The 23,471-nt window shown below is 47.6% G+C and overlaps 1 protein-coding gene across 2 annotated transcripts; it reads left to right on the forward strand.

Annotated features, from left to right (window-relative positions):
• Positions 1-23,444, forward strand: nbeal1 (neurobeachin-like 1). Of its 2 annotated transcripts, XM_028400736.1 has the most exons (55): positions 1-77; positions 523-805; positions 5,021-5,112; positions 5,606-5,767; positions 5,846-5,927; positions 6,014-6,141; positions 6,255-6,337; positions 6,956-7,041; positions 7,128-7,494; positions 7,566-7,672; positions 8,039-8,125; positions 9,182-9,265; positions 9,357-9,455; positions 9,529-10,100; positions 10,209-10,341; positions 10,424-10,543; positions 10,627-10,936; positions 11,023-11,108; positions 11,204-11,293; positions 11,386-11,563; positions 11,645-11,778; positions 12,210-12,369; positions 12,452-12,554; positions 12,633-12,792; positions 13,384-13,542; positions 13,619-13,778; positions 14,115-14,203; positions 14,338-14,937; positions 15,110-15,285; positions 15,370-15,658; positions 15,743-16,051; positions 16,134-16,283; positions 16,362-16,519; positions 16,600-16,724; positions 17,147-17,273; positions 17,350-17,498; positions 17,574-17,707; positions 17,775-17,876; positions 17,950-18,045; positions 18,120-18,244; positions 18,319-18,459; positions 18,540-18,670; positions 18,752-18,861; positions 18,946-19,063; positions 19,131-19,228; positions 19,304-19,420; positions 19,506-19,595; positions 19,702-19,811; positions 19,890-20,062; positions 20,135-20,229; positions 20,307-20,423; positions 20,530-20,691; positions 20,767-20,915; positions 20,987-21,122; positions 21,888-23,444. In XM_028400736.1, exons 2-55 carry the CDS (start codon positions 755-757, stop codon positions 21,990-21,992), a joined length of 8,274 nt encoding a protein of 2,757 aa, XP_028256537.1. In that variant the 5' UTR covers positions 1-77; positions 523-754; the 3' UTR covers positions 21,993-23,444. The 2 variants fall into 2 exon arrangements, with proteins under 2 accessions (XP_028256537.1, XP_028256538.1); XM_028400737.1 differs by lacking the exon at positions 8,039-8,125.
• Positions 23,445-23,471: the final 27 nt, after the last annotated feature.

The raw sequence follows: 23,471 nt of genomic DNA on the forward strand, positions 1-23,471 counted from the left end.
TGCTAGCTTGCTAGCTTGACGCAGCAACAACAACTCTGGAGACGGCGTCAGTGACAGTTGGTCTTTTCCTTACACAGGTGAGTGGTGTTCAAGTTGTCGACGGTTTAAATGTTACTTCTCACGTTTTCGTAATTGTGTTTTTTATCATGTGAGCCCTATGTCGTCCGGTTCGCTCCGGTGGACGAGGCGTTTTTGTCACATGAGGAGGAGGAGGAGGAGAAAAGGGGGGCTTATAAAATAGAAATAGGCTTTTTTTTGACAGTTAGCTTTTTTAGCTAGCTTGACCAGGTAAAGTCGAATCATAGTGGTGTACAGCGGGCGAGTTTTGCAGTGGACATTATTAATGTTGTAGTTACAGCAGATCCGCCTCAGTATGTGTGCGCTCAGAGCCAGTAGGGCAGCTCAAAGTGCACACTGCACAGGGTTACTGGAGGTATTTTGGTCATGCTAGCTTCGCCATTTGTCTTGGTGAAAACATCCGCCTCCATGATGTGTAAATATCTCTGGTGTTATCCTTGACAGAAGCTGAGGAGGAAGAAAAGGGAGAGCTGGAAGCATAAGTGGACATAGAGGCCTCAGCTCTGTTATGGAATAAGTTTATTTGGCTTCGTCACACAGCTCATCCATATTTGCTTACACACCCTGCTAAAGAGTTGGACCGTCATGATGTTGGGCTCATGACTGGAAACCATGAAGCAGCCTGGGAAGTGACCTCCGTGGACACTACAGCCTAAAGGTGCCACTCATTGGCACCATGGCATCCAACGAGAGACTGTACGAGGTCTGGATGCTCTACTGCACCAAGGTAAGGTGTTTTTCTCTGGTGCACACAATCACACACACACTGTGCTGACACATAGTTTAAAGCAGACTCAATTGTAACACAATGTCGGTTGCCAATAGTTTCTGATGGCATTATATTTATGTCTCATGATGTGGTGATGCTGCAGAGATGAATGAAAGCCACTGGAGTACAGACAGCACCTCTTGAGTCAGCTGTTGGCTAGATTTAATTCACTCTGAGATAAAGCATGTGTACGTCCTGCTGTCCAATCAAAACGGCCTGCCTGAGCTGCGCCTCACGTGAGCCTGGCTGCAGTCGCACACTTTCTTCCCTCTGTAATCCCCCACAATAACACACAGTACACACAACCCTGTCTGTGGTATTTACCCCCAATGGGAGCAAAGCTGCTGTTCTTCTGTTCAGGATATGAGAAGTAAAGCATCCGAATGCTGACACACCTCACTCACAGCCACTTGTGAAAATGCCACTGACTGCTGCAAACATACACACTGCATTTGTTCTGGCAGGGCTGTGTGTAAGCAGTGACTTGAAGGATCATTTCATTTTATTCTGGCTTTGAGCCATTCTGCAACAGAGATGCAGAGAGAGGCATTTTAATTTACTTGTGTAGCGTCCTGTCTCTGAGCAGCAGAAATGTCAGGTATGCCTGGCGGCAGTGTCTCTACGCTATACATACATATATGTGTGATTGTGTGAGAGAGAGAGAGAGAGAGTGAGAGGGTTGCCAGGAGCAGTCACGTGGATGACTTGACCAGACCCCCTGTGTCTCACTGCCAGCTTCTTGTTGTCTCAGCTCAGTACAACAGTTGTTCTTATCTTTTTTTCATGTAGGAAAACATAAGCAGTGTTTTAATCTAATGATTGGCGATAGCAGAGACGTCACTGCCTTTCAGTGTCAAAGGTCCGAGGAGGAGTCAGTATTGTTGAAAGTGGATGCTGTCTATAGAAAACCAGCTCGTCCTGTTTGATGAAAGAGGCATCGGTTTGTTTATCTGTCTCTGTAGGTCCTTATCACTCACCTGACTTCCCGTTGGTGAAAGAGGAAGTGTTTGTATTTGAGCAGATGCGTAACTCTTGAATTCAGGACAGCATGACATTGGGAAAATATGTCCGTATTTCCAGCCAGCAGTGGCAGCTGTCCTGCTGGCATATTGATGATGAGGTCAGAAATTGTTGGTTGAGCAGCTGTGGCATTGATGTCAGTGTGTGGATGGAGACTGGTGCTACAGTTTCTAAGAAAACTTGGTTCTATGGTCCTGGTACTGGGAAAAATTCTCCCAGTATTTTCCAGTGTCCTGAGCAGTTCTGTGAAACTGTTTCATTAAAATTACACCAATTATCATCAGGGAACTGTGAAAAGAGACTTGAAATGTACCATATGAACAATAATTTAAGCTTAAAATTGGGATTTGCACTAAATTTGAACCAAATATCAGTATATCAGTGCAACTATTAAGCCATGGTTGACCCTTTCTGTCACATGACAATAATTAGAGAGTATTCAGCTCATCTGAAGGCTTTTTTTCTGCAGCTGATGTGCAGAGTACAGGCTGAAACAATGCAAGACGTTGAATGGGAAAAAACTGAAAAATGCACCCACAGTGGATGAAACGGTTACAGTGTGCAGTTAAATCTGCCTGAATATATATCTAATGTAGTTCCAGGTTTAATGTTGTGTTTAACAGTTATAATGGGAATCTGCAGAGGCTGACTGCAGCTAAGACTGTTACATAACCAACTATCCTCTTAGGCGCCTGTCATTGGTTCGTGCTACAGCAGACGGAGCTGCTGGTTGCTGCTGGGTTACAGTGGCAGCATTCCTTCTCTGTCACCACTGTATTATGCAGAAGAACTCCTCCGAGAAAGTGGAGGGTTAAGCAGACTTTTAACTAATGCCTGTTACACTCTTTGTCTGCTGCAGAAAAGCCCTTTTAATTCCCATCCACAGGGAACATGCCTCAACAGCCAGGGGCATCATTTCACCCTTCAGTGAAGAAGTCCTCCATCCGTCATCTGCTCCCTGCCCGATGAGACACTTCCTGAGTGGATTGGAGAAAACAGCAGTAATTTGCATAAACCTCTGCACTTAAAGGTTGCAGAGAGAGGATTGGAGGAGAGGGAAAATAAACCCAAACAGTCAATGGAGGAGAAGGAGGAGGAGAAAGTGCCACGGTTTCACATATTTGCTCAAGCAGATTACTCAGGTTTTTTTCGGCCTTTGTGCCTCTTTGCATGTTGCAGCCTAATCTCACACGCACACTTTAACACAAGCTCACACACTCTCCTCCTTCAGGCTAACTTTCTTTCTCACTGTTACACTGCTCCTCATTTTCCATCATGCTATGAATATCTTTGGAATAACACTGATGTCACTGATGTATCAGACAAGCCTCGTGTGGTTTTAGCCCCTCCCACTGGCCTCTATAAATACACCTCTGGTGGTGATGTCATGATGGATGATGTTGGGACGGAAGCAGAAAGACCACAGCCGTCCTATAAACCTCCGAGGAGGAGACCTTTAAATGCTGTGGTTTTAGTGACTGTGCCACTAAAATCAGGTCACCCTCAGCTGTGCACACCGGCCACGCCTGTCTGTCTGGAGGTCAATTATTTTTCTTTTGATCGATTCACAGCTGTCCATAGAATCGGCACTCATCTTAGTTGATCTGTGCTGTTTCTCAGAGGTCAGCTCAAACAGATCTTTAGGAATGTGATGTAGTGGCTCTTCTCTAATATGATAATGGCACTGGAGCGGCATGTGATCCCCTCATGGGAATTGTGTGTGCACAGGGACAAGGTGACTGTTGTAAAGTCAGGGATCTACCCATGATGAAGGCCAAGCATGAATAGAGTCGTGTACAGCAGGGTGTGTCCCTCAATGTGCCACAGTCCAAACCCTCAATGGGCATCTGTGCTCCCAAGCTGCTGCCTAAAAGAGGACATTCTTACACACACACACACACACAGTCTCTCAGTCTCAGCTAGTAGCAAGCTCAGCCACTTGAGAGTGAAGCTGCTGGCTTAAATGATCATCCTTTAATTTTCTGGCATTCACATGAAGACAATAGAGAATTTGTGGCTTAGAACAGAAGCTAGTAATAGTTTTGCTGTACAGTTAAAGGGACAGTTCACCCCAAAATCAAATTATATAGTGAGTATTTCTGATTTCTGTTGGGTGCAGTCTGGTTGAAAATATTCCTTACATGAACATATTATTCCTACGTGGCTGTTGCTTCTTTTTCCTCCCTCTTTCCCTCTTTTTCTCTCTCTCACACACACAGACCAGCGTTGCAAGATTGCTCTGATGACTTCACTGGTTTCCTGCTTTGTTCTGGCTGATTCCCACTCTGACACGCAGACAGAAGCAGTCAGCCTTCCAGCCCCCTTCCTCTTTCTTTAGCCAGTTTTTTTCCAGTGTTTTTCTCCCTCACTTTTAAGCTCTAATCTTTCATGTGGAGGGAATAACTTGATAAGGGGTTGCCTGTGATTTCTGTGCTGCTGTGCCTCAGATATCATTCATTTTAAATGTGTTTATCTAAATTAATGGCTGCGGGATCCAGTGCTGTTTAAGCTACACCACCAAATGAACAATAAACCGACTACTGGTGTGATTATAATCTGTTGTGATTAACTCATCAGCCCTCCTTGACCTACATTTCTTGCTCCAGATGGCCCTAAGTCTTCAGTGTGTGTTTGTGTGTGTGTCATCATCATTAGCTGCAGTCCTCCAGCTTTACCTGCAGATGCAATTACTACAGTACACACCCTTCCATTATGTTAGAAGATTACATACGTAATGACATGAATGATAGAATATGTGTTGTTAGGCCACGTGTTAGATGATAGTAGGACGAAAACAGTGACCACATACAGTTGCTGAGCTGGTCCAGTTTTTTACTCAGATGTTGCCTTGCCATTCCTCCTCTGGGCGTCGTTTCTGGAATTTAGGCAGTGTTGATCAGCCGGTTGCTTGAAACTCAGAATGCAGCCGGGCCCGTTTTCCCTCCACTCAGACAGGTGCATGCCCTGACGAGATAAGACACACACTCACCTGATGGAGACATTCCAGGTGTTTGGCATGCTTTGCAAGCAGCTTCATAAACCATTAATAGACCTCCGGTCACTTTGAATCAGTGTCTGGGAGGAGAAGTGACAGAGGACACTTACGTTTATTTTAAGCATGACATAACTGACTGTATTGTTCTCTGTTCTCAGAGGGATCCAGACTACTTGAAGCTATGGCTGGAGATTTTCATCAGCTCGTATGAGCGATGCCTCGATGTGGACTTTGAAAAGCCATCATCAAGGTATGGCTGTGTTCACCCTTGCATTTACTAATACACCAGTTTTCAACAGTGGGAGTTAGTTTGAGAGGAGCTACGTCTGTTTCTTCAACACCACCCAAAATAGCACAGCCACAACAGATGCTTGTAGAGCAGAGTGGTTGCAGGTGATGCTCTAAATTTGTAAATACAGATAACGGAGAGAGTGCTATGGAATAAGGTGGAGGAATTGGAGTGGTTAAGCTCTTTCTTCCTCTGTCAGTTTCTCTTTCTTGTCCTTTTCTCCTCATCTCATCTCCTCTCCATCCCCTCCCCTCCTTCTGCTGCTACATCTGTCCTGCTTTTCCCACTGTGTGGATTTGGCTGCATTCTCTCTTTCATACGAGCAGTGCAGCACACATGCAGTGAATGCCTGAATGCACCCGGTGTGTGTGTTTGTATGATTGAGGTGGCCTGCTGCTGCAGATGATTTCTGATCATGCTGCTTTGTGGTTGGGATGCCTCTGTGTGTCTCCAGGCCAGAGGAGGTTCCCCCGGTGCTGACGCTCCTCCCAGACAACATCCTGCAGGTTTTGCGCCACCAGCTCCTGCAGTGTGTCCAGAAGGCCTCAGATGGCTTGGAGCCCGAGCAGCAGAATCTGGCACTGCTGCTGCTCAAGTTCCTCATCATCATCTGCAGGTTAGGAGGATTTGCAGCATACAGTACACATGCGGAAAGAACAAAATGTTTCCAAAGTAACTTGTACGTTTCTGAAAGGAACCTGTCCAACGTGGAGGAGATTGGTTCTTGCTCTTACATCAATAACATCATAACCATGACGACACTGTACATTCAGCAGGTCTGACTCTGTTGCACTGATTTCTGTTTAACCTGTGTTCTCCAATAATAAACAACAGATTTTCCTCTCTGTTTGTGGTGTCACAGCTGAAGAGTAAGACCAAAGAGAAGGAGATGGCCGACCAGAGTCAGGCAGAAGAGTTTGTTCGTCATGCGCTGGCCTTCTGTGAGAGCCTCTATGACCCGTACCGCAACTGGAGACATCGGACCTGCGGGTAACAACTCAAGCCTTTCTACAGCAATAAAGCCCTGCCAGTGTTTTTCCTATAAGCAGTGCCGGTTTAAAATAAAGTGCTCATCACCTCGTCCTGTTTGTGTTTGTCTCCAGGGAGCAGCTGGGTACAGTGGAGAGGAGCAGGCAGAAGTATAAGGCAGCTCAGCTCACTGTGGAGTTTGTTCCTTTTTTTTACCGTAAGTCTTTTTATGAGTGGTCACTCTCTCTGCCTCTCCTCCTGCCTCCTCCTCCTTCTCCTCTTTCCTCTCTGGGTCCCATTCAATCCGTTCTTTGTGTCCTCGCTCTGTTTGCCAGGCGTTGAGATGAGCAGATAGTGAATGGTGTCTGTCAAGCCACTTCAGCAACGCTGGCGGCCATTTTGAATAAATACTTTCTTCTGTCCTGGGTTGTATGTGTGGTTGGTTGCTGTGGTTTGGCACCAAAGATAACAACCAAGACCCAAACAGACAGACTGTGTCTTCTTATTCTGTGTGCCAGCTTTATTTAGCTCATTTAAATAGTGATGTTTAGGATAAACAGAGCAGACATCACGGAGCCAAAATGTCAGATGTCTTCGCTGCAGTCCGATGTGTTGACAGATGAGTTAATGGATGACTGAGACCAAGCATGACCCAGAGGTTACCAGCAGCACTGCCACATGCCTGTATGTGTGTGCGATATCTTATCTGGCCTGCAGACTTCATTAACTGTCCTTCATCTGTGTTTTGTTTGGAGGAAAAAGCACAGGAAGTCGCACAGTTTGCTGTGAGCTGTAGTTTTGTTTTGTGGTAAAGATGTGTCTGCATGTGTTGCAGAGTGCTTCCAGGAGAGTGAGCACCTGAAGGAGAGCCTGAAGTGCTGCCTGCTGCACCTGTTTGGAGCCATAGTAGCAGGGGATCAGGTAAGACATGGAGTTGAGTGACTTCTGTTCTTTATATCTTGACTAACTTGCTTTGACTAACCTTTACATATCTGCTTTCGTGGCAGAGGAACGCTCTGCTCGCCATCTCCCCGGCCACCATGGAGGTGTTGATGCGGGTGCTGGCTGACTGCTCCATGGGTAGCTGCTCCTCAGATGAGGGCGAAGACTGGGACAGTGAAGCCCCAGATCGCAAGGCGCTGCTGACCTTGGGCTGCCTGCGGGAGGTGGTGCAGCGCCTCTTGGCCTCCAGCTCTGACCAGCGGCAGGTGGAAATCGCCTCCGTGCTGGAAAACTACTTTAAGCTGCTCAACTCAGACCCAGCAGCGGCCGTCGCTGCTCATCAGCAGCAGCAACAACAAGCTAAAGGCAGAGTGCCGACACTGGGTCGACACTGGGAGAGCCGATTTGTGGCGCTGCAAGTGCACATGCTCGGTAAGGTCTTCATTAACACGCCGCGCTGATTCCTCCTCTGTCAGTGTCTCACTGTGTTTGTTTGATTCCAGACACTATCAGGGACATGTTCCTGTGCTCAGACAGGCCTGTACTACAAGCCATCTTCCTCAACAGCAACTGCTTTGAACATCTGACACGACTGCTGCAGAACAGCAAGGTAAAAGGCATTGTGCTTATTTATAGCCTGAAGACTAAGCTCAGACAGAATCTAGTGTTTGATCATTCTGTTTTTAGACAAATTTTAATGTTCTAGGAGCTGAATTTAGGGTTTGTGGAGCTTATAATTGTCGTCCAGACTGATCCACCCTGTATTTACCTCATTAGAGCATTGTGCCCACCTTGCATGTTTACCACCTTTGCAGCAGGCCTGGATCACCAACACGCCTCCACAATGCTGAGGGTCATGGCTTCTAACCTCTCACCCTCTTCCTCCACTGACAACCCACACACTGCCTCCTTTCTCTCCCTCAGCATCCCCCACATGCTCTGTTGACATGTTGCCTGTTGTGTGTGTGTGTGTCAGCTGGTTAATGCTAGGTGCACGGCGGCAGACAAGGACCAGAAAGATATAACCAACAACAGGTTACTGACAGGAGAGGGGGACACTCAGGTACCGGCGAGAAAGCCCCACCAAACCCTCCCCACCCACACCCCTCACCCTCATCTGCTGCTGCCCATCACCTTCACCCCACCAGACCCACCTGGCCGCTCCACAGCAAGACCCTCGTGCTGAAAATTATTTATTAGGTCTTTGACCTAGAAAGGTCACCTCAGCTGTCACTCCACTCACAGAGGCACCTTTTATCAAGTATAATCCTTCCATTGATCTGAATACAGATGGACAGACATGCACACACTGATTTGCCTTTGTTTTAGAGCAGCTGTAACCTGATGCAGCACAGATGCAGCAGCCTATTTGTCGGGTTTAGAGCATTTGTCGTTTCCATAGCCACCAATAGACTAGACGTCTTGCTGTGGAGCGACCTCCTTCACAGCTGTGTGATTTATTTTATTACCATTTTCAGTTTCCTCCCCTCCTTCCCCTCCACATTGTCCTGGTTTTTGCGGTATACTGTGGGCTCCACTGGAATGCTGTCACAATGGAATGGTGTGTGTACTCACAGAGGTTATCTGTACTCTGTGATGCTGATTTGAGTGTTTTGTTTTTTTTAATACATTTTTTTGCCACCACAGTCCCTCTCCAGCTGGTCCGAGAATTACTTAAAGTAACAGAACAGGACGGAGCTGGATGGAGATGTGTTTACATGTCATGGTTTTGCTCGGGTTGCATGCTTTGATTGTGTGTGCGGTACATCTTTGTGTGTGTGTGTGTACCTGGAGGTGGGTGTTTTGTGAGCTTCCTGCTTCAGCCATATCTTCATGCTAACTGGAGCAGAAAGATAACACTCACTATAAACATCTGCAAGTTTTGATGCCAGTGATTTTACTCACTTTTTGCACTAATTTAAAAAGTCTTCGGTCTCCTCTCTCCATTTTACCTTGATGCATGTTATTTTTAGGGCCTTACAAAGCGTGCTGCATGCTAGACGCCCGTATAAATAACATTCATCTGGAATAAGAGGAGATTTTGTTGTCCAATCATCTAAAAGTGGAAATGAAGTAATCAGCTGTGAGTGTGTGGCTGACAAGTCTGAGTTTCTCTCAGGTGTTTCAAGGGCGACTAGACTCACTTGCTGTAGCGACCATCAAAGCCCTGACAACGGTGATGCTCAAATCGCCAGCTGCGAAGGTAACAGTCGCCCTCTGAGTTGGATCCTCTTGGCTATATTCATTGTTTGAATTGTTCTGTTGCTTTTTTTGTCTTCTTTTTCTCCCTGTAGGAAGTTTTTAAGGAGAGGATTGGTTACAATCACCTGTACGAAGTGCTCATCTCTCTTGGCCAGCCATCCCGACACCTTCTGAAAGAGCTGATGAACATGGTGAGGTTTTCTTAGATTTTTGACAAATGATATTGAACCCACAGTCTCTGACCTTTGTGCGCTCTGCGTCAAGGCAGTGGAGGGTGAGCACACCTCTGTGGGCCTCCTGGGCATCAGTAACGTGGAGCCATTGCTGCTGCTGGTCCAGTGGCTGCCAGAGCTGGATTCATCGGAGCACCAGCTCTTCACCGCCGACTGGCTCCGCAGGCTTAGCTGCCTCAACCGACAGACCCGTGCAACCTGTGTCAACGCCGCCATGGTCATGCAAGCCCTCGCTGCGCTTGAGCGTCACGAACGGCTGCACCGAGCGTGCGCCGAAAGCCTGCTGGGATTAGTCGGCTCGCTCGGCTCTCAGTCTCTGAGTGCAAGGGAACTGCTCGGACTCCTGCGCCTCCTCAGGCCACCAGAGTCTGGCCAAGCACATCCATACGTAGGCCCTGCATTGAGAGCCCTCCTGGCTGTGGTACGGAAACAGGGCTTGGAAAGTGCTATGCAGTACTTTGACCTTTCGCCCAGCATGGCTGGCATCGTAGTTCCCACGGTACAGCGATGGCCTGGGTCTGCCTTCAGCTTCTTCGCCTGGCTGTCCCTAGACCAGGACCAGCTGGGCCCAACCAGCAAAGACAAGAGGAAACAGCTCTACAGGTGAAGACTGAACTCTGGATGGAAATTCCTCATTTGAGAGGGTCAAAGTATTTTTTGTGTTGTGTAGCAGGGGAGGATGATGATCATTTTTTTATGTATTCTGTGCAGCTTTTTCACTCCAGGAGGGACAGGGTTTGAGGCCTTCATAAGCTCAGCAGGTGTGCTGGTGGTGGCTGTTTGCACCAAGAAGGAGTACGTCACAGTCATGCTGCCTGACTTCTGCTTCTGTGACTCTCTGTGGGTGAGTCCAGTGCAGTGACCTCACTTATTTAAATACATCAAGAGTCAGTGGAGTCACATTGTGTTTGCATTTCCGTCAACAGCACAGTGTCAGTGTGGCACACATACCTGGAAAGAGACCATTTGGACAGAGTATGGTCCACATTTATGTAGATGGACAGCTGAAACTGTCAGCACCCCTCAAATACCCGACCATGACGGAGGTGAGATCCTAATCCACCTGCCAGTCCAACCACATTTTCCTGCTTTTGATGTTCATGTGTTTCTCTGTGTTCTCCATCCACAGCCATTCACTTCCTGTTGCATTGGCTCAGCAGGCCACCGCACCACCACTCCTCCCCCCTCTCAGATCCCAGACCCTCCATTCTCCTCGGCAACCACACCCACCACCCGCTCCTCACTGGGCGGCATCCTGTCACCGCAGACCTGGGGAGGACTGCTGGGAGGAAAGCCTGAGTCTGTGACCAAACTGATCTCAGCAGGGACACAGGACAGCGAGTGGGGAAGCCCCACATCCCTGCAGGGACAGCTGGGGAGCGTCATGGTGTTTCATGAACCCCTGCAGCACAGCCACGTAAAGGCCATCTGTAGTGCCGGTAAGCAGAATATGAAAATATAAGATGAGAGAAGAAAAGAAGCAGAGAATGAAAAAAACAGCTCTCAATGATTTTCTTCCACACAGGTCCAAACTGCATCTCCCCATTTAAAGCCCAGGAATCAGAATTTGGTGATCTTTCAACTAAACTGCTGCTGCACTACTCACCCAAGGTGACTACACCACTGTGGCTGTCTCTCCTGAAAGCATTGTTTTGTGTTAAAGTTCACATAAACCTCCTCACTGAACAGATCTCTTTGTTCCACAGGCATGTCAGAACCCCATCTGCCTGGATCTGTCTCCAAACACGCTGCACGGACGCCTGACGGGGAAAAAAGTAATCAACTGGGACATCAAGGTGAAAAGAAATTGTTGCGTAATTGTTCTGGGCACAGAGGAGTATTTCTACCTGCACCGCATGTGTTAACATTGACTGTGCATTGACTGCAGGATATGATCAACTGTGTGGGCGGGCTGCCGGTGCTCTTTCCTATATTGGAGCAGTTGGCCCTGGTGACGCCTGATCAGCAGAGCAGTGATCCAGCTGCGAGGTCAGACTTCATCACGCCGGATGTGACCACACCGGCTGAAGGTGACTGGGTCATTCTGCCATCTAACAGGGCTTCAGGTGTGTTCTCTTCACTGTCACTTGGAAGCACTCCGTCAGTATGGAGCATGTGGGGAAATGTGTGTTTGTTTTCTGTCTCAGAGGCACGCCTGGAGAAGAATCTGGTGGCCACTTTCCTGCTGGTAATGAAGCACTTCCTGCAGAGACACCCCATCAACCAGGAGAACCTGCTTCACTCTCACGGTGTGGGTACACTGGGAGCCCTGCTGCAGAAGGTACGTCATCATAGCAGACGATGCCAAAACGACATAAGCCTCTGTTATTTTTCATACTCTTCCAACTGGATTAGTTTGACTCAACAAGGAGGAATTATGAGTCTGTACTTTTCATACAAAGGACCCTTTATGACATTAAATGTGCTGTACAGGAGTAGCTGTTGCCTTTGTCTCGGTCCTTCACTCTTTAGTCTTCAGCTGCCTTTCCTCTTGTGTCTTTTGTCTGCCACACCCTATAACTGGCAGATAACCAAATAAACCACTAATGTGTTTCACTTTCATGCTCCTTATCCGTTTATGGAGTTACAGGCATTATATATCTTTACACCTGCTCGCTAACAAGCCTCATCTTTGTTTCATTTTTATATCATGTGTGCTGACTGTGACCATTTGTGTAGCTCTATATGAGGTGTTTGTGTGTGTGTGTTTAGCTGCCTGCAGGTCACGTGGACGTCAGCGTGCTGGTTGCAATGCAGCTGCTAATAGAGCAGGTAACGTATGAGAAGAACCAGGCGCTGCTGCAGCAGCTTCACACTCATCTGCTGTTCAATTTCAACATCTGGAACAAAGGAGACTTCCCTCTACGCATAGGTGTGTGTGTGTGTGTTGGGCAAATCATAAATATTCCTCTCTTCAGACTGTGATTGAGACCCTGTGCTTGCTTCTAATAAAGGCCATATCCAGTACATGTCCACTGTCATCAAAGACAACAGGAAGCAGTTCAGGAAAAAAAATGGAGTTCAGTTTCTGTTGGACACCATGCGCCTCTATTACGGGTAAGACTCCCAGAGTTCATAGTTCATTAATCTTCCACAAAAAGTTTCACTGGATGATTGTGTAACTTGTTTTTTTAGTAAGAGCGCTAACAAAGAGAGCGACCTGAGCGAAGATGACATTCGCACCATCCGGGCGTCTCTCTGCGGCCTCATCAAGTACTACATCAGCAAGGGCATGTCACAGGAGGAGATGCACAGCCTTCTGGGATACATTGCTGCCATTGGAGATGAAGACCAGGTGAGACAGCTTTTACAGCAAGTCAGCAGCTTGTAAAAAAAAAAAAGATATTAGTCCAGTGTGAAAATTTGGAGTAGGTCAGATTATTATTAGTGCGTGCCTGCCAAATGACCCATATATTGTGCAATTGCTTAATCCCAACAACTCTTGCCATTATAGGATTAGGAAATGAGAGATTTTGTGTTCCTGCCTTCCTCTTTCTTCTTTCTTTCTCTCTGCATTATTTTTACACATTTTCCTCACTGAAACATCACCTGCCATTCCATTGCAGATCAAGACTTTTTCTCAGCTCCGGCTCATTTTTCCATCTGTCACTTTGCATATCCTCTTACACTGCAGTTCTATATGTGGAAGCTTACGTCACCTACAATTAACTTATGGTCAATATAATGACAGGATCTTCCTCTGCTGTTAGGCATCTGCCACAACTTTCATACCATTAATCCATTCTTCCTGCTGAGTTAAGTTTTCACACCTGATAAGAAACTAGGTTATTCAGGATTTACACGGTGCATAAATCTGTAATTGCAGCCCTAGAAGTGCAGTCATTCTGGGGTAATGCTGAGTTGTGGCTGTGTGTGTGTGTTGCAGCTCTGTGGCCTCCTGGAGTTGTTATTTAGCCTTCTCCAGAGCAGTCCTGCCAGGGACCAGCTCTTCCTGCTGCTCTTTGAGCCCGGAGCGGCCGACTCCAGCTACGCTCTTCTTCTTAACAACAAATATTCAGATCGCCTGCGAGAGCTCGTCTTCAAGGTAGGTTTATGTCCTGGTGTTGCTGTTGTTTTGCGAGAGAGATTTTATGATCCAAACTTTTTCTCTCGTCATGCAGCTGTTTGAGCGCATGCTGCGCTGTGACCGGGTCTATGAGAAGAATAAGCAGCGATTGCGACTGAGGGAGGCGGGTTATTCTGGGCTGTCACTGCTCTTCTCTGAGCTTCACATCACACCCTCCTTAATCCGCTGTCTCCTCAACCAGGTCCTCCACACAGGTTAGTGTCTGACTGGCTTTTTTTGTGGTCTAGTGGCCAAAGAGCAGGGGTGCTTTTTCTTTACTGCATTCAGTTACAGCTTTTTTTCCATTACGTGATTGCTCACTGAAGTAATCAATTTTAGATAAGGCATTTCTTTTAACTGAGGAGCTTAAATTCAGCGATGTTTGTACATAGTACTGAAGAAAGACTGAACAAAAAAAACAAAAGGACAGATTGGTGCAGCAGGAATTACTCCCCTGACTGTCATTAGGGAAAGAAGGGAGGCACTAACCAATACTGCTGTTTTCAGCAATCAGATGTAATGGCATATGTATGTGTATCTGAAATCTGCAGATCAAATAGTGAACTACAAGGACCTAATGGCTCTGGTCCAGCTCACTCACCGGGCCGGACCCAGTGTACGCCTCATCGTCTGCAAGAGGGTAAGGAGACATCTGGACTCATATTGATAGCAGTGGACATAGAAAATGAATGAAGCTCCCAGCAATCAAATAATGCCATCAAGTACTCTCCATCCTTTCACACTCATTAGAGATTAATTCTCATCTGTGTGCAGGTGTACCAGCTGCTTCAGTCACAACAGGATGCTGCTGTTCAGATCTCAAAGCAGCAGTGCTGGCAGGACACCCTCATGCGCCTCTACCTGCGTGGTGAAGGCTCCTTGCCACTGCGAAGCTCTGACACGGTCAGCACGTGCAGCCTGGACCTGAGCCGGACCAGTGGCAGCAACCGCCTAGAGCTGCCACTGGAGCGGAGAGCGCGGGCGGGCAGCGCCACCCGCCTGGACCGCCTGGAGGATGACCGTATCAGCATTGGAGACAACCGCTCCGTAGACAGCCTGGAGAATGGCGATGTCATCTCGCTCCTGGACACGCCATCGTCCTCTGCCTCCACCGAGCCACAGCTTCACGGGAAGCCCTGGGTAGTGGGGAAATCAGGTGGTTTGACGCTGGATCTGTCCCACCTTCAGGCCTATGAGTGCGGTGAGAGTGGAAGCCAGACGCCTGGGAGCATGCCCAGCACACCGTCACCACTGGAGACCTCAAAACCTTTCCCAGGTAGCACCAGCGATCGAGAGACAACATCCACCCTGACTGAAGACAGCTTCCTGTTTAGTGACAACATCTCACTGGGAGAGTCCTTCAACAATGCTGAGGTAAGACTTTGGACTCTGCATTTTATTCGGTGGTCTGTATTCTGAGTCATTCATCTCAGGTTGGCAGAGGTGCAAGACATTTATTATACAGCATCTAGTGTGTCATTGTGAATGTAGGGCTTGCAGTGCAGATTTCACTTAATTTGATCTTTGATCTGCTGTCGCCCCCTAGAGGGCAGAAGAGGAGCTGTGCAACATGCTGCTAGAGATTGTGCTGTGTGTGATGTGGCGTGGCGTGGAGGGGTCTGATGATTCAGCGTGGCTGGAGCGTGGTCAGGTCTTCTCGGCTCTCACCAAACTGGGGACTGCCAATGAGTTGCTGCTTCCAGTTGACCAAATCAAGCTCAGGTCAGCAGGTGACACAAGTGATAAGAGCAGTACATCCAAAGACAAACATTCTGATCGTGTTCCTCTCCTCTCTGTCCATTGTAGTCTAATGGAGCGCATGTTGGAGTGGGCGGTGAGCGATAACCGCGAGGCCTCAGCTGCTACGTTGCCCCAGCACACAGAGAACGCGGTCCGTTTGCTCCACATGGTGCAAGACTTCCTGCAGGCAGAAGGCCTGGTCAATCCTGCCCTGTGGACGGAGAAGGTTCTGGAGGAGACTGTGACACTGATGGACAGCCTCATGGTGTGGTACTCTGCTGGCACTCAGTGGTTCCAGCTCTCCCAGGTCGGCCTGAGGCTTCTCTTGGGATTCATGGCTCAGGAGGACCCTGAGGTGAGCTTCTACTTTGTTATCCATCATGTGTGTTGTTGTGTGCCTGTGCACAATCAATCACTTCATCAATCACTTCTGTCCTAGGTGTGTGCCATGGCTACCGCCAAGCTCAACGGCATCCTGCAGACCAAGGAGGTATCCAGCCAGGATGAGGCCTGCTACCTGCTGGGAAAGGTGGAGGGAATCCTGCGGCGCTCCATCCAGGAGCAGACGGAGGAGACGTACTCCTTCCTCGTCCCGCTGCTGCGGACGCTGCTCTCCAAAGTCCACCGACTGCTCTACATGGAGCTGCACCTGCCTCAGCTCCCCGACACCAACGGCAGCCCGTCCTTTTTTGAGGACTTCCAGTTGTACTGCAACTCACCCGAGTGGCGTGTCTACCTTGACAAATATGTACGAGTCAGATGTGCAGAGATGCTGTTGTTGCTATTTAAGGATGAAAACTTTTCTGACTTTCATTGTCTTTTGTCCTCAGATTATTCCGTACATGAAGCAGTATGAGATTGAAACATTCAGTCAGGGTCATGAGACCATGGCCCTCTACTGGAAAGAGTGCTATGAGGCTTTCATGGTCAGCTTACATAAGAGAGAGAGGGAAAGGGGCGAGAGCAAAATCCGCTTCCAGGTTAGCTGTCTCACTTGTACACTTATAATCATTTCTGCTGAAATGTCTTCCACTCATACAACACTTCTTATCCTTCAGGAACAGTTTGTGGAGCCTTTCTCACGCCGTGGCCGCCAGGAGAACCTGCGCTACAACAGCATGTTGAAGCAGCAGCACAGCCAAAACAGCGCCATTGTCAGGCAGTGGAAGACAGCACGTCGGGGTCTGGTGTGTGAAAGGGGGCCCTGGGCAGACAGGTACAAGCATGAAAGGAAAATATCGAGTAATTATACGTGTCACATCTGCAGATGCATCAGACTTGTTTTGTCTTTAACAGGCAGCAGGATGAGATGCACTGGCGGGTGTCCAGTGCTGAGAACTACTCCCGCATGAGGCTGAAGTTGGTCCGTAATTACAACTTTGATCCTCACAGAGAAGCCAGCGCTCTGAGAGACAACCTAGGTAAGAAAACACAACCTTTGTGGCTTAGTCTAGAGTAGTAGAGTTTAAGATACTACCTGGCAAAAACCTCCAGCGATAATCTTGTGAAGATAAACTGTAAGGCCCCAAAAAACCTCCTTTAAGACCTCTGCGTGCTTTGTGAGGATTCCATGTTCTGATATGACCATGTATCAGATTAAAAATAAGATAACACTCTGCTGCTGTACTCCTATAATCCACAACAATTTAAACTTCATAGACTGAAATCACTGAACTGAGCTGTTAATGCGAGATGTTACGCTCTTGTCAGGTTTACTTTTACAGTCCTGTCAGCCCTCTACAAGCTTGCCAAAAGATCATTTTCAGCACTGCCATGTCATATTAACTCCTGCACCGTGCCTCTGCTCAGTTTTTTAACCACATGTCTCCTTGGCTTCGCTCAGGTGTCCATCAGCAGCGCATAAACCCAGAGTCTCTGCTGCTGGAAGCTGTGAAACAAGTCAAAGTCAGCGATCTGGAAGATGACATCCTGGAGCTGCCGGAGGATGATCCTGCTGCGTCCAACAACCAGTTAGTCAGAGGATAACGGCACCCACAGAGCAACCAGAATACGATGAATTATTGAGGTGTTGTTCCTTCTCTGCAGGGTTGAAGCTGAGGAGGCAGGTCAGAAGGAGAAGTTGGTGTTGTGGGAGGACTGTGAGCTGGTTACCGTGGTGGATGTGGTCCCTGGTCGGCTAGAACTCACCACACAGCACATCTACTTCTATGACAGCAGCCAGGAGAAAGAGGAGGGTGAGGAGAAAGCTAGATTAGAAAAGGTAGCATCAATTATTCATATGTGTTGTTACTAACAGTTTTTTCCTGAAGGAGTGGGCCATGACTTCAAATGGCCGCTGTCTCAGATCAGAGAGGTCCACCTCAGGCGGTACAACCTGCGTCGCTCCGCTCTGGAGATCTTCCTCATCGATCAGACCAATTACTTCCTCAACTTCAAGAAAGAGGTAGCTTTACTGGTTAACTGTGTATTAGCAGCAAAGGAAATAAGTAAATTGATGTTTTTATTGACAGGCAAGAAACAAAGTGTACAGCCGCATGTTGATGCTGCGGTCCCTCAGCCTGTATGGAACCCGCTCACCTCAGGAGCTCCTGAAGGCCTCTGGACTCACACAGGTGAAGACACAGACACAGGAAACAGGAAGCATTTTGATAGACTCAGTCATTTATAAATACTGCTTTTTCACAGAAATGGGTGAACCGGGAGATTTCCAACTTTGACTACTTGATGCAGCTCAACACCATTGCAGGAAGGACCTACAACAATCTGGCTCAGTACCCAGTGGTATGTCGGCCTCATTTCATCTGTCAGGACGTCCATGGTTGACGGAACATTAATATTTGAGTGTGTGTTTCCAGTTTCCGTGGATTCTAGCTGACTACACCTCAGAGGAGCTAGACCTGTCTGATCCCCGGGTGTTCAGGGACCTGTCAAAGCCAGTGGCAGTGCTCAATGAGCGCAACGCCAAGGCTGTCAGAGAGAAGTATGTTTGAGTCATCATCCAAATGATGAAGAAATGTGTGAGCGGTCAGAGACAGTTTTAAATATGTCCATCAGGTATGAAAGTTTCGAGGATCCAACTGGGACCATCGACAGGTTTCACTATGGCACACACTACTCCAATGCTGCCGGGGTGATGCACTACCTGATCAGGGTGGAGCCCTTCACTTCGCTGCACATTCAGCTGCAGAGCGGACGGTGAGGAACGGTCACCTGAACAACATTATAGCAATGATGCATGCACGTGTCAGAGCTTCATGTCTGCCCTCTCCATTCAGGTTTGACTGTGCCGACCGTCAGTTCCACTCCATCCCAGCAACGTGGCAGACCCTCATGGACAACCCCAACGACGTCAAAGAGCTCATCCCTGAGTTCTTCTATTTCCCAGAATTTCTAGAGAACCAAAATGGTAAGTGTTCACTTCAAACTTAGGACAAATAAAATATCAATTCTTATAATAGTAAGTGTGTGTGTTTTCTCTGTTTTTCAGGCTTTGATCTGGGCCGGCTGCAGATCTCCAAGGAGAGGGTAAATAATGTAATTCTGCCTAAATGGGCCAAATCCCCTGAAGACTTCATCTACAAGCACCGCAAGGCTCTGGTGAGACTCTGCAAGGATTATTCCTATAAGATACACAGAGCAGTGCCTGAGACTGAAACCTTTTGTTGTCTGTTGTTGTATCAGGAGTCAGAGTACGTCTCAGCCCACCTCCATGAGTGGATTGATCTCATCTTTGGCTACAAACAGAGGGGGCCTGCAGCTGTGGAGGCTCTCAATGTCTTCTACTACTGCACATATGAGGGTAAATTGAATCTGCAGTAATGTTGCCTATTTTCTGCCTGTAGATATGTAACATGTTGGTGTTGCAGGAGCGGTGGATTTGGACGCCATCACTGATGAAAAGGAGCGTAAAGCTCTGGAAGGCATGATCAGCAACTTTGGTCAAACACCATGCCAGTTACTGAAGGTACAAATGCACCTGAGCTGCGTAACAAGAGAAAAACATACAAAACAAGTAATCTAATTCAGACTTTGTGTTTAGGAGCCCCATCCTGTGCGTCTGTCCCAGGAGGAAGTGGAGAAGAGGAAGGCTCAGCTGGACACATGTCCTTTCAGCATGTTTGAACACCTCAGTGATCTCAAGTCCTTCTTTGTGGAGGTCTGATCAGACTGCTTCTAATTTATCTTCCAGTTTTTGTCCCAATCAGAATGAGTTAGGAATAACTTCCCTTCTCTTTCTGCAGGGCATCAGTGATAACATACCACTGGTTAAGGTGGTGGTGCCAAAGAATCAGTCTCATTCCTTCATCACACAGGGCAGCCCTGACACCATGGTGAGCCGCGACGCCTGCTCTGTCTGTGCTGTACTGTTTTTTTTTTATTTTTTTCCCTGGAAAAAGTGAGTGACGTCTTTGTGGCGTTTCCTTGCTTTGTCACCAGGTAACAGTGAGTCAGAACTGCCTGGTTGGGACTCACGGGTGGCTGCCTTACAACAAGAATATCTCCAACTACTTTACCTTCATTAAGGACCCCACAGTGTCCAACGCCAAGTGAGAATGAAGCACCCAGCAGAAACATTGATTCTCTTCCTTTAGCACCTGAAAATTCATCTCTGTTTTCACCACTAGAACCCAGCGTTTGCTATCAGGACCCTTTGCCCCCGGCGTAGAGGTCACAGCGGCGCTGTTTGTGGTCTCTCATGATGGAAAGCTGCTCTTCAGTGGCGGCCACTGGGACAACAGCCTTCGGGTCACCTCACTGGTTAAAAGCAAGACTGTGGGACAGCACATCCGACACATGGGTGAGTAAAAATCTGCATCTTTACTATTTATCCACGAAACTTAAAAGTAATAATTGATCTTCTCTCTGTCAGACATCGTGACCTGCTTGTCAACTGACCACTGTGGCATCCACCTGATCTCTGGCTCCAGGGACACCACCTGCATGGTGTGGCAGGTTCTGCAGCAGGTATGACTCATGTACACAGCAACACGGCTTCATTTTCAGCTCTTCCTGTCATCTCAGCATGTTTCCTTTACCTGCAGGGTGGAGCTCCAGTGGGTCTCTGTCCCAAACCCATTCAGGTGCTGTACGGACATACAGATGAGGTGGTGAGCGTCAGCATTAGCACAGAGCTGGATATGGCTGTGTCTGGATCAAGGGTGAGCACACACACACACACACACACACACACACACACACACACTAGCTGAGTAGTAAGGTGGTGTGTTTGTGTCCTGACATGCTTCCTCTCTCTTTTTGCTGCAGGACGGCACAGTCATCATCCACACGGTGCGGCGGGGTCAGTACATGCGCTGCTTGCGGCCACCGTGTGACAGTTCCTTGCCGCTCTCCATTCTCCACCTAGCTGTGTCCTGGGAGGGTCACTTGCTGGTTCATACCTGCCTGGAGGGCAAAGCAACACTGAAGGTACATGCACACACTCAGAGAGGACTTCTGGAGAAAATCATCATCAACTTAACTTCTGTTTCCTGCTGTCGTCAGGATAAAAACGCCCTCCATCTTTACTCTGTAAATGGGAAGCACCTCTGCAGTGAGCCTCTGAAGGAGCAGGTGACAGACATGTGCGTTTCAGGGGAGTATGTTGTCGTGGGCAGCGAGCAGGGTTACCTGTCCATCCGTGATCTTTACAGGTAAACTACAAACAAACTCTGACTTCCACGTGTTCCATCTGCAGATGTTAATACCAGTTTCTCCCGTGCAGCCTGTCTCTGTGCACTGAGCCCATGGCCATGCGGGTGCCGGTGCATTGCGTCTCCGTCACCAAGGAGCAGAGCCATGTTCTGGTGGGCCTGGAGGATGGCAAGCTGATCATCGTGGGTGTAGGCAAGCCGGCGGAGGTAAAGCACTCGCTGCGGAACTACATCGCTCAGAGCCTTGAGGGATCGCCGCTCATGGCTTCCCCCCTGCTGGCCCCGCTTCGAGCTCGCTCACCAACCCGCCTGTTGCACCAGCGTGACCGGCTGGTGTTCAGCCCCACTTCCAGCTCCCAGAAACGCTAGCAGCTCTTCCTAGCTCTCACCTCATTGCTGTAGATCTCTCCTGCTGCACACATTGCATTTGCTTTCCTCTTAGAGCCACCGTCACCTCTCTGTCTCAGGGATGGCTTCACTCCTCCCCCATATCTCACACACACACACACACACTGATTTCTGAGATTTGACACATTCCTTCAGCACACTGTGACATTGTACCTCGTTCGGAGTATTTGACTTGATTTGACTGTTTACCTGAAGTGTTTTGTTTTTTAGTGTGCTCTTCAGACAAATATGCTGTGAAACAAACTAATTAACGCTTCTGCAAACTCAAGCCATAATACCGGTGTAGCTAATGACAAACACTACTAACCATATGTTGTAAATAGGGTTATAATATAGAGTTTTATACTGAGTGATCGCACCTTCCTCCTCTTCATCTTTTCAGTTCAGATTGACTTATACCATGTGAATCAAGCTTTGCTGCTTGTTTATTGCCTCTCAGCTCCAATGAACTAATCAATCACTCATAAATCATATCCCTCCTTTTTTTCCTTCTTCTCCTTTTGTTTCCTTCGACTTCACACTTCTCTCCTCCTCCTGCTCCTCCTCCTCCTCCACTCTTCCTAGATGCGTTCGGGCCAGATCACACGGAAGCTGTGGGGCTCCAGCAAGAGACTGACCCAGATCTCCTCAGGAGAGACGGTGTACAACACCCAGCACGACCACAACTGACCCGTCCCCCAAACCGTCCCCTCCATTCCCGCACCTTCTTCACCTCCATGTCTGTCCATCAGCAAACAGGTCGCCTCACTTTTTTCTCAGTCTCGCCTGTCTGCGTGTTGATCTTTCTGTGTGTTCACATCATGGCGCTGGCGCTGTGGTCTTACCAGCTTCATCAACATCACCATTCCCTCTCCAGTCCTTTATTGTTTTTACTACACAGTTACCCTGTTGATAAGACTGGCTGTTCTCTATATATGTGTGTGTGTGTGTGTGTGTGTGTGTGTGTGCATGCACTCTCTAAAACTATTGTTTCAAGTGGCCTTTCGTCCCCCCTCTTCTTAGTTTGCCTTTGATGCAGTCAGGCAGGCCTGTGCTCTGTAGGCTTTTTATGGTTGCCTCAATGCTGCCACCTAGCAGCCTTATGCAGTACAACAGCTCCACCACTCAAGACCAAACTCTCTGCCTTTTCTATGTGTTTTTATATGTGTGTGTGTTCTTTTTTTATTGTTAAATTAATGCATGTGCTGTCTGTTCATATGCATGGTTACCTTTGAGATTAGATAGGAAACAGTGGTGAATATGCAGTGACTACACTACAATGTTAAACAGCATCTGTATGATCAGAGAAAATCGGCATCACATCCCTCTGTGTATCATCTTACTTGAATCAATGTTTATTTATAAGTAAAAGTAGCAGTTTTTTAATCAGACGCTGTCTCTTCATGACTAGAGGCAGCAGTTGGGCATATTTTAAACTCCTGACTGTTCACACACATGTAAAATAAACAAGAAGGAGAAATTCTCAAGGGCTTTATGAGATGTCAGTGTTAGCAGCAATACAGCTCCTTCATTGGCGCTTCTATCTCTCGTCTTCCTCCTCCCTTTCCCCTCCTGCTGTCGAGTTTTCCTTTTATGGGGCATCCAGAGTGTTTGCATGTCTTGACTAGAGTGTGTGTGTATGTTTTCTGAGTGAACGGGAGATTGTGTGATTCATATTTTTGCACCATGTGTAAGGACATTTGTACATTAACAAATTTCACCCTACATTGTGATTTGTGTGTTAAGTTATTTAAAGATAACAGCAAGGTGGAGACCAGTCTGTGTCCAAAATGGTTCCCTTCATTTCCACCACTGTTTGATTTATTCCACGACTGCAACGGAGTGCCTTTATTCCAGTGTGGTGTTGACGTAGAGCTCATCTTAAGCAGCATTCCACCAGTTGAACCTCCACAGAAAATTCTGTGTCTTGAGCTACATTCTCTGTGACTGTCACCAAAATGGATGTGTGTATATCTGTGATTATTTATGAATACGGTATATGATGTACAGCCTGATTTTGATTTTAGACTTATTTTGCACTTTCCAGGTACTAAATTGTTTTAACTTGGCTCCCTAATCTGTACAAACTGCTTTGTATACACAAGTGGAAGATGATCATTAAAGTATAAATTTAAATGTGAACATGTCTGATGTCCATGTCTGTGTGAA

The sequence above is a fragment of the Parambassis ranga genome, chromosome 2 (assembly GCF_900634625.1).
Source record: "Parambassis ranga chromosome 2, fParRan2.1, whole genome shotgun sequence".
Lineage (NCBI taxonomy): Eukaryota > Metazoa > Chordata > Actinopteri > Ambassidae > Parambassis > Parambassis ranga.

Coding starts and splice junctions, on each gene's coding strand:
- nbeal1 (XM_028400736.1), top strand. CDS start 755: ATGGCATCCAACGAGAGACTGTACGAGGTCTGGATGCTCTACTGCACC. Junction 10,101..10,208: donor AAGAGGAAACAGCTCTACAG/GTGAAGACTGAA, acceptor TATTCTGTGCAG/CTTTTTCACTCCAGGAGGGA. Junction 19,596..19,701: donor AGGGCAGCCCTGACACCATG/GTGAGCCGCGAC, acceptor CTTTGTCACCAG/GTAACAGTGAGTCAGAACTG.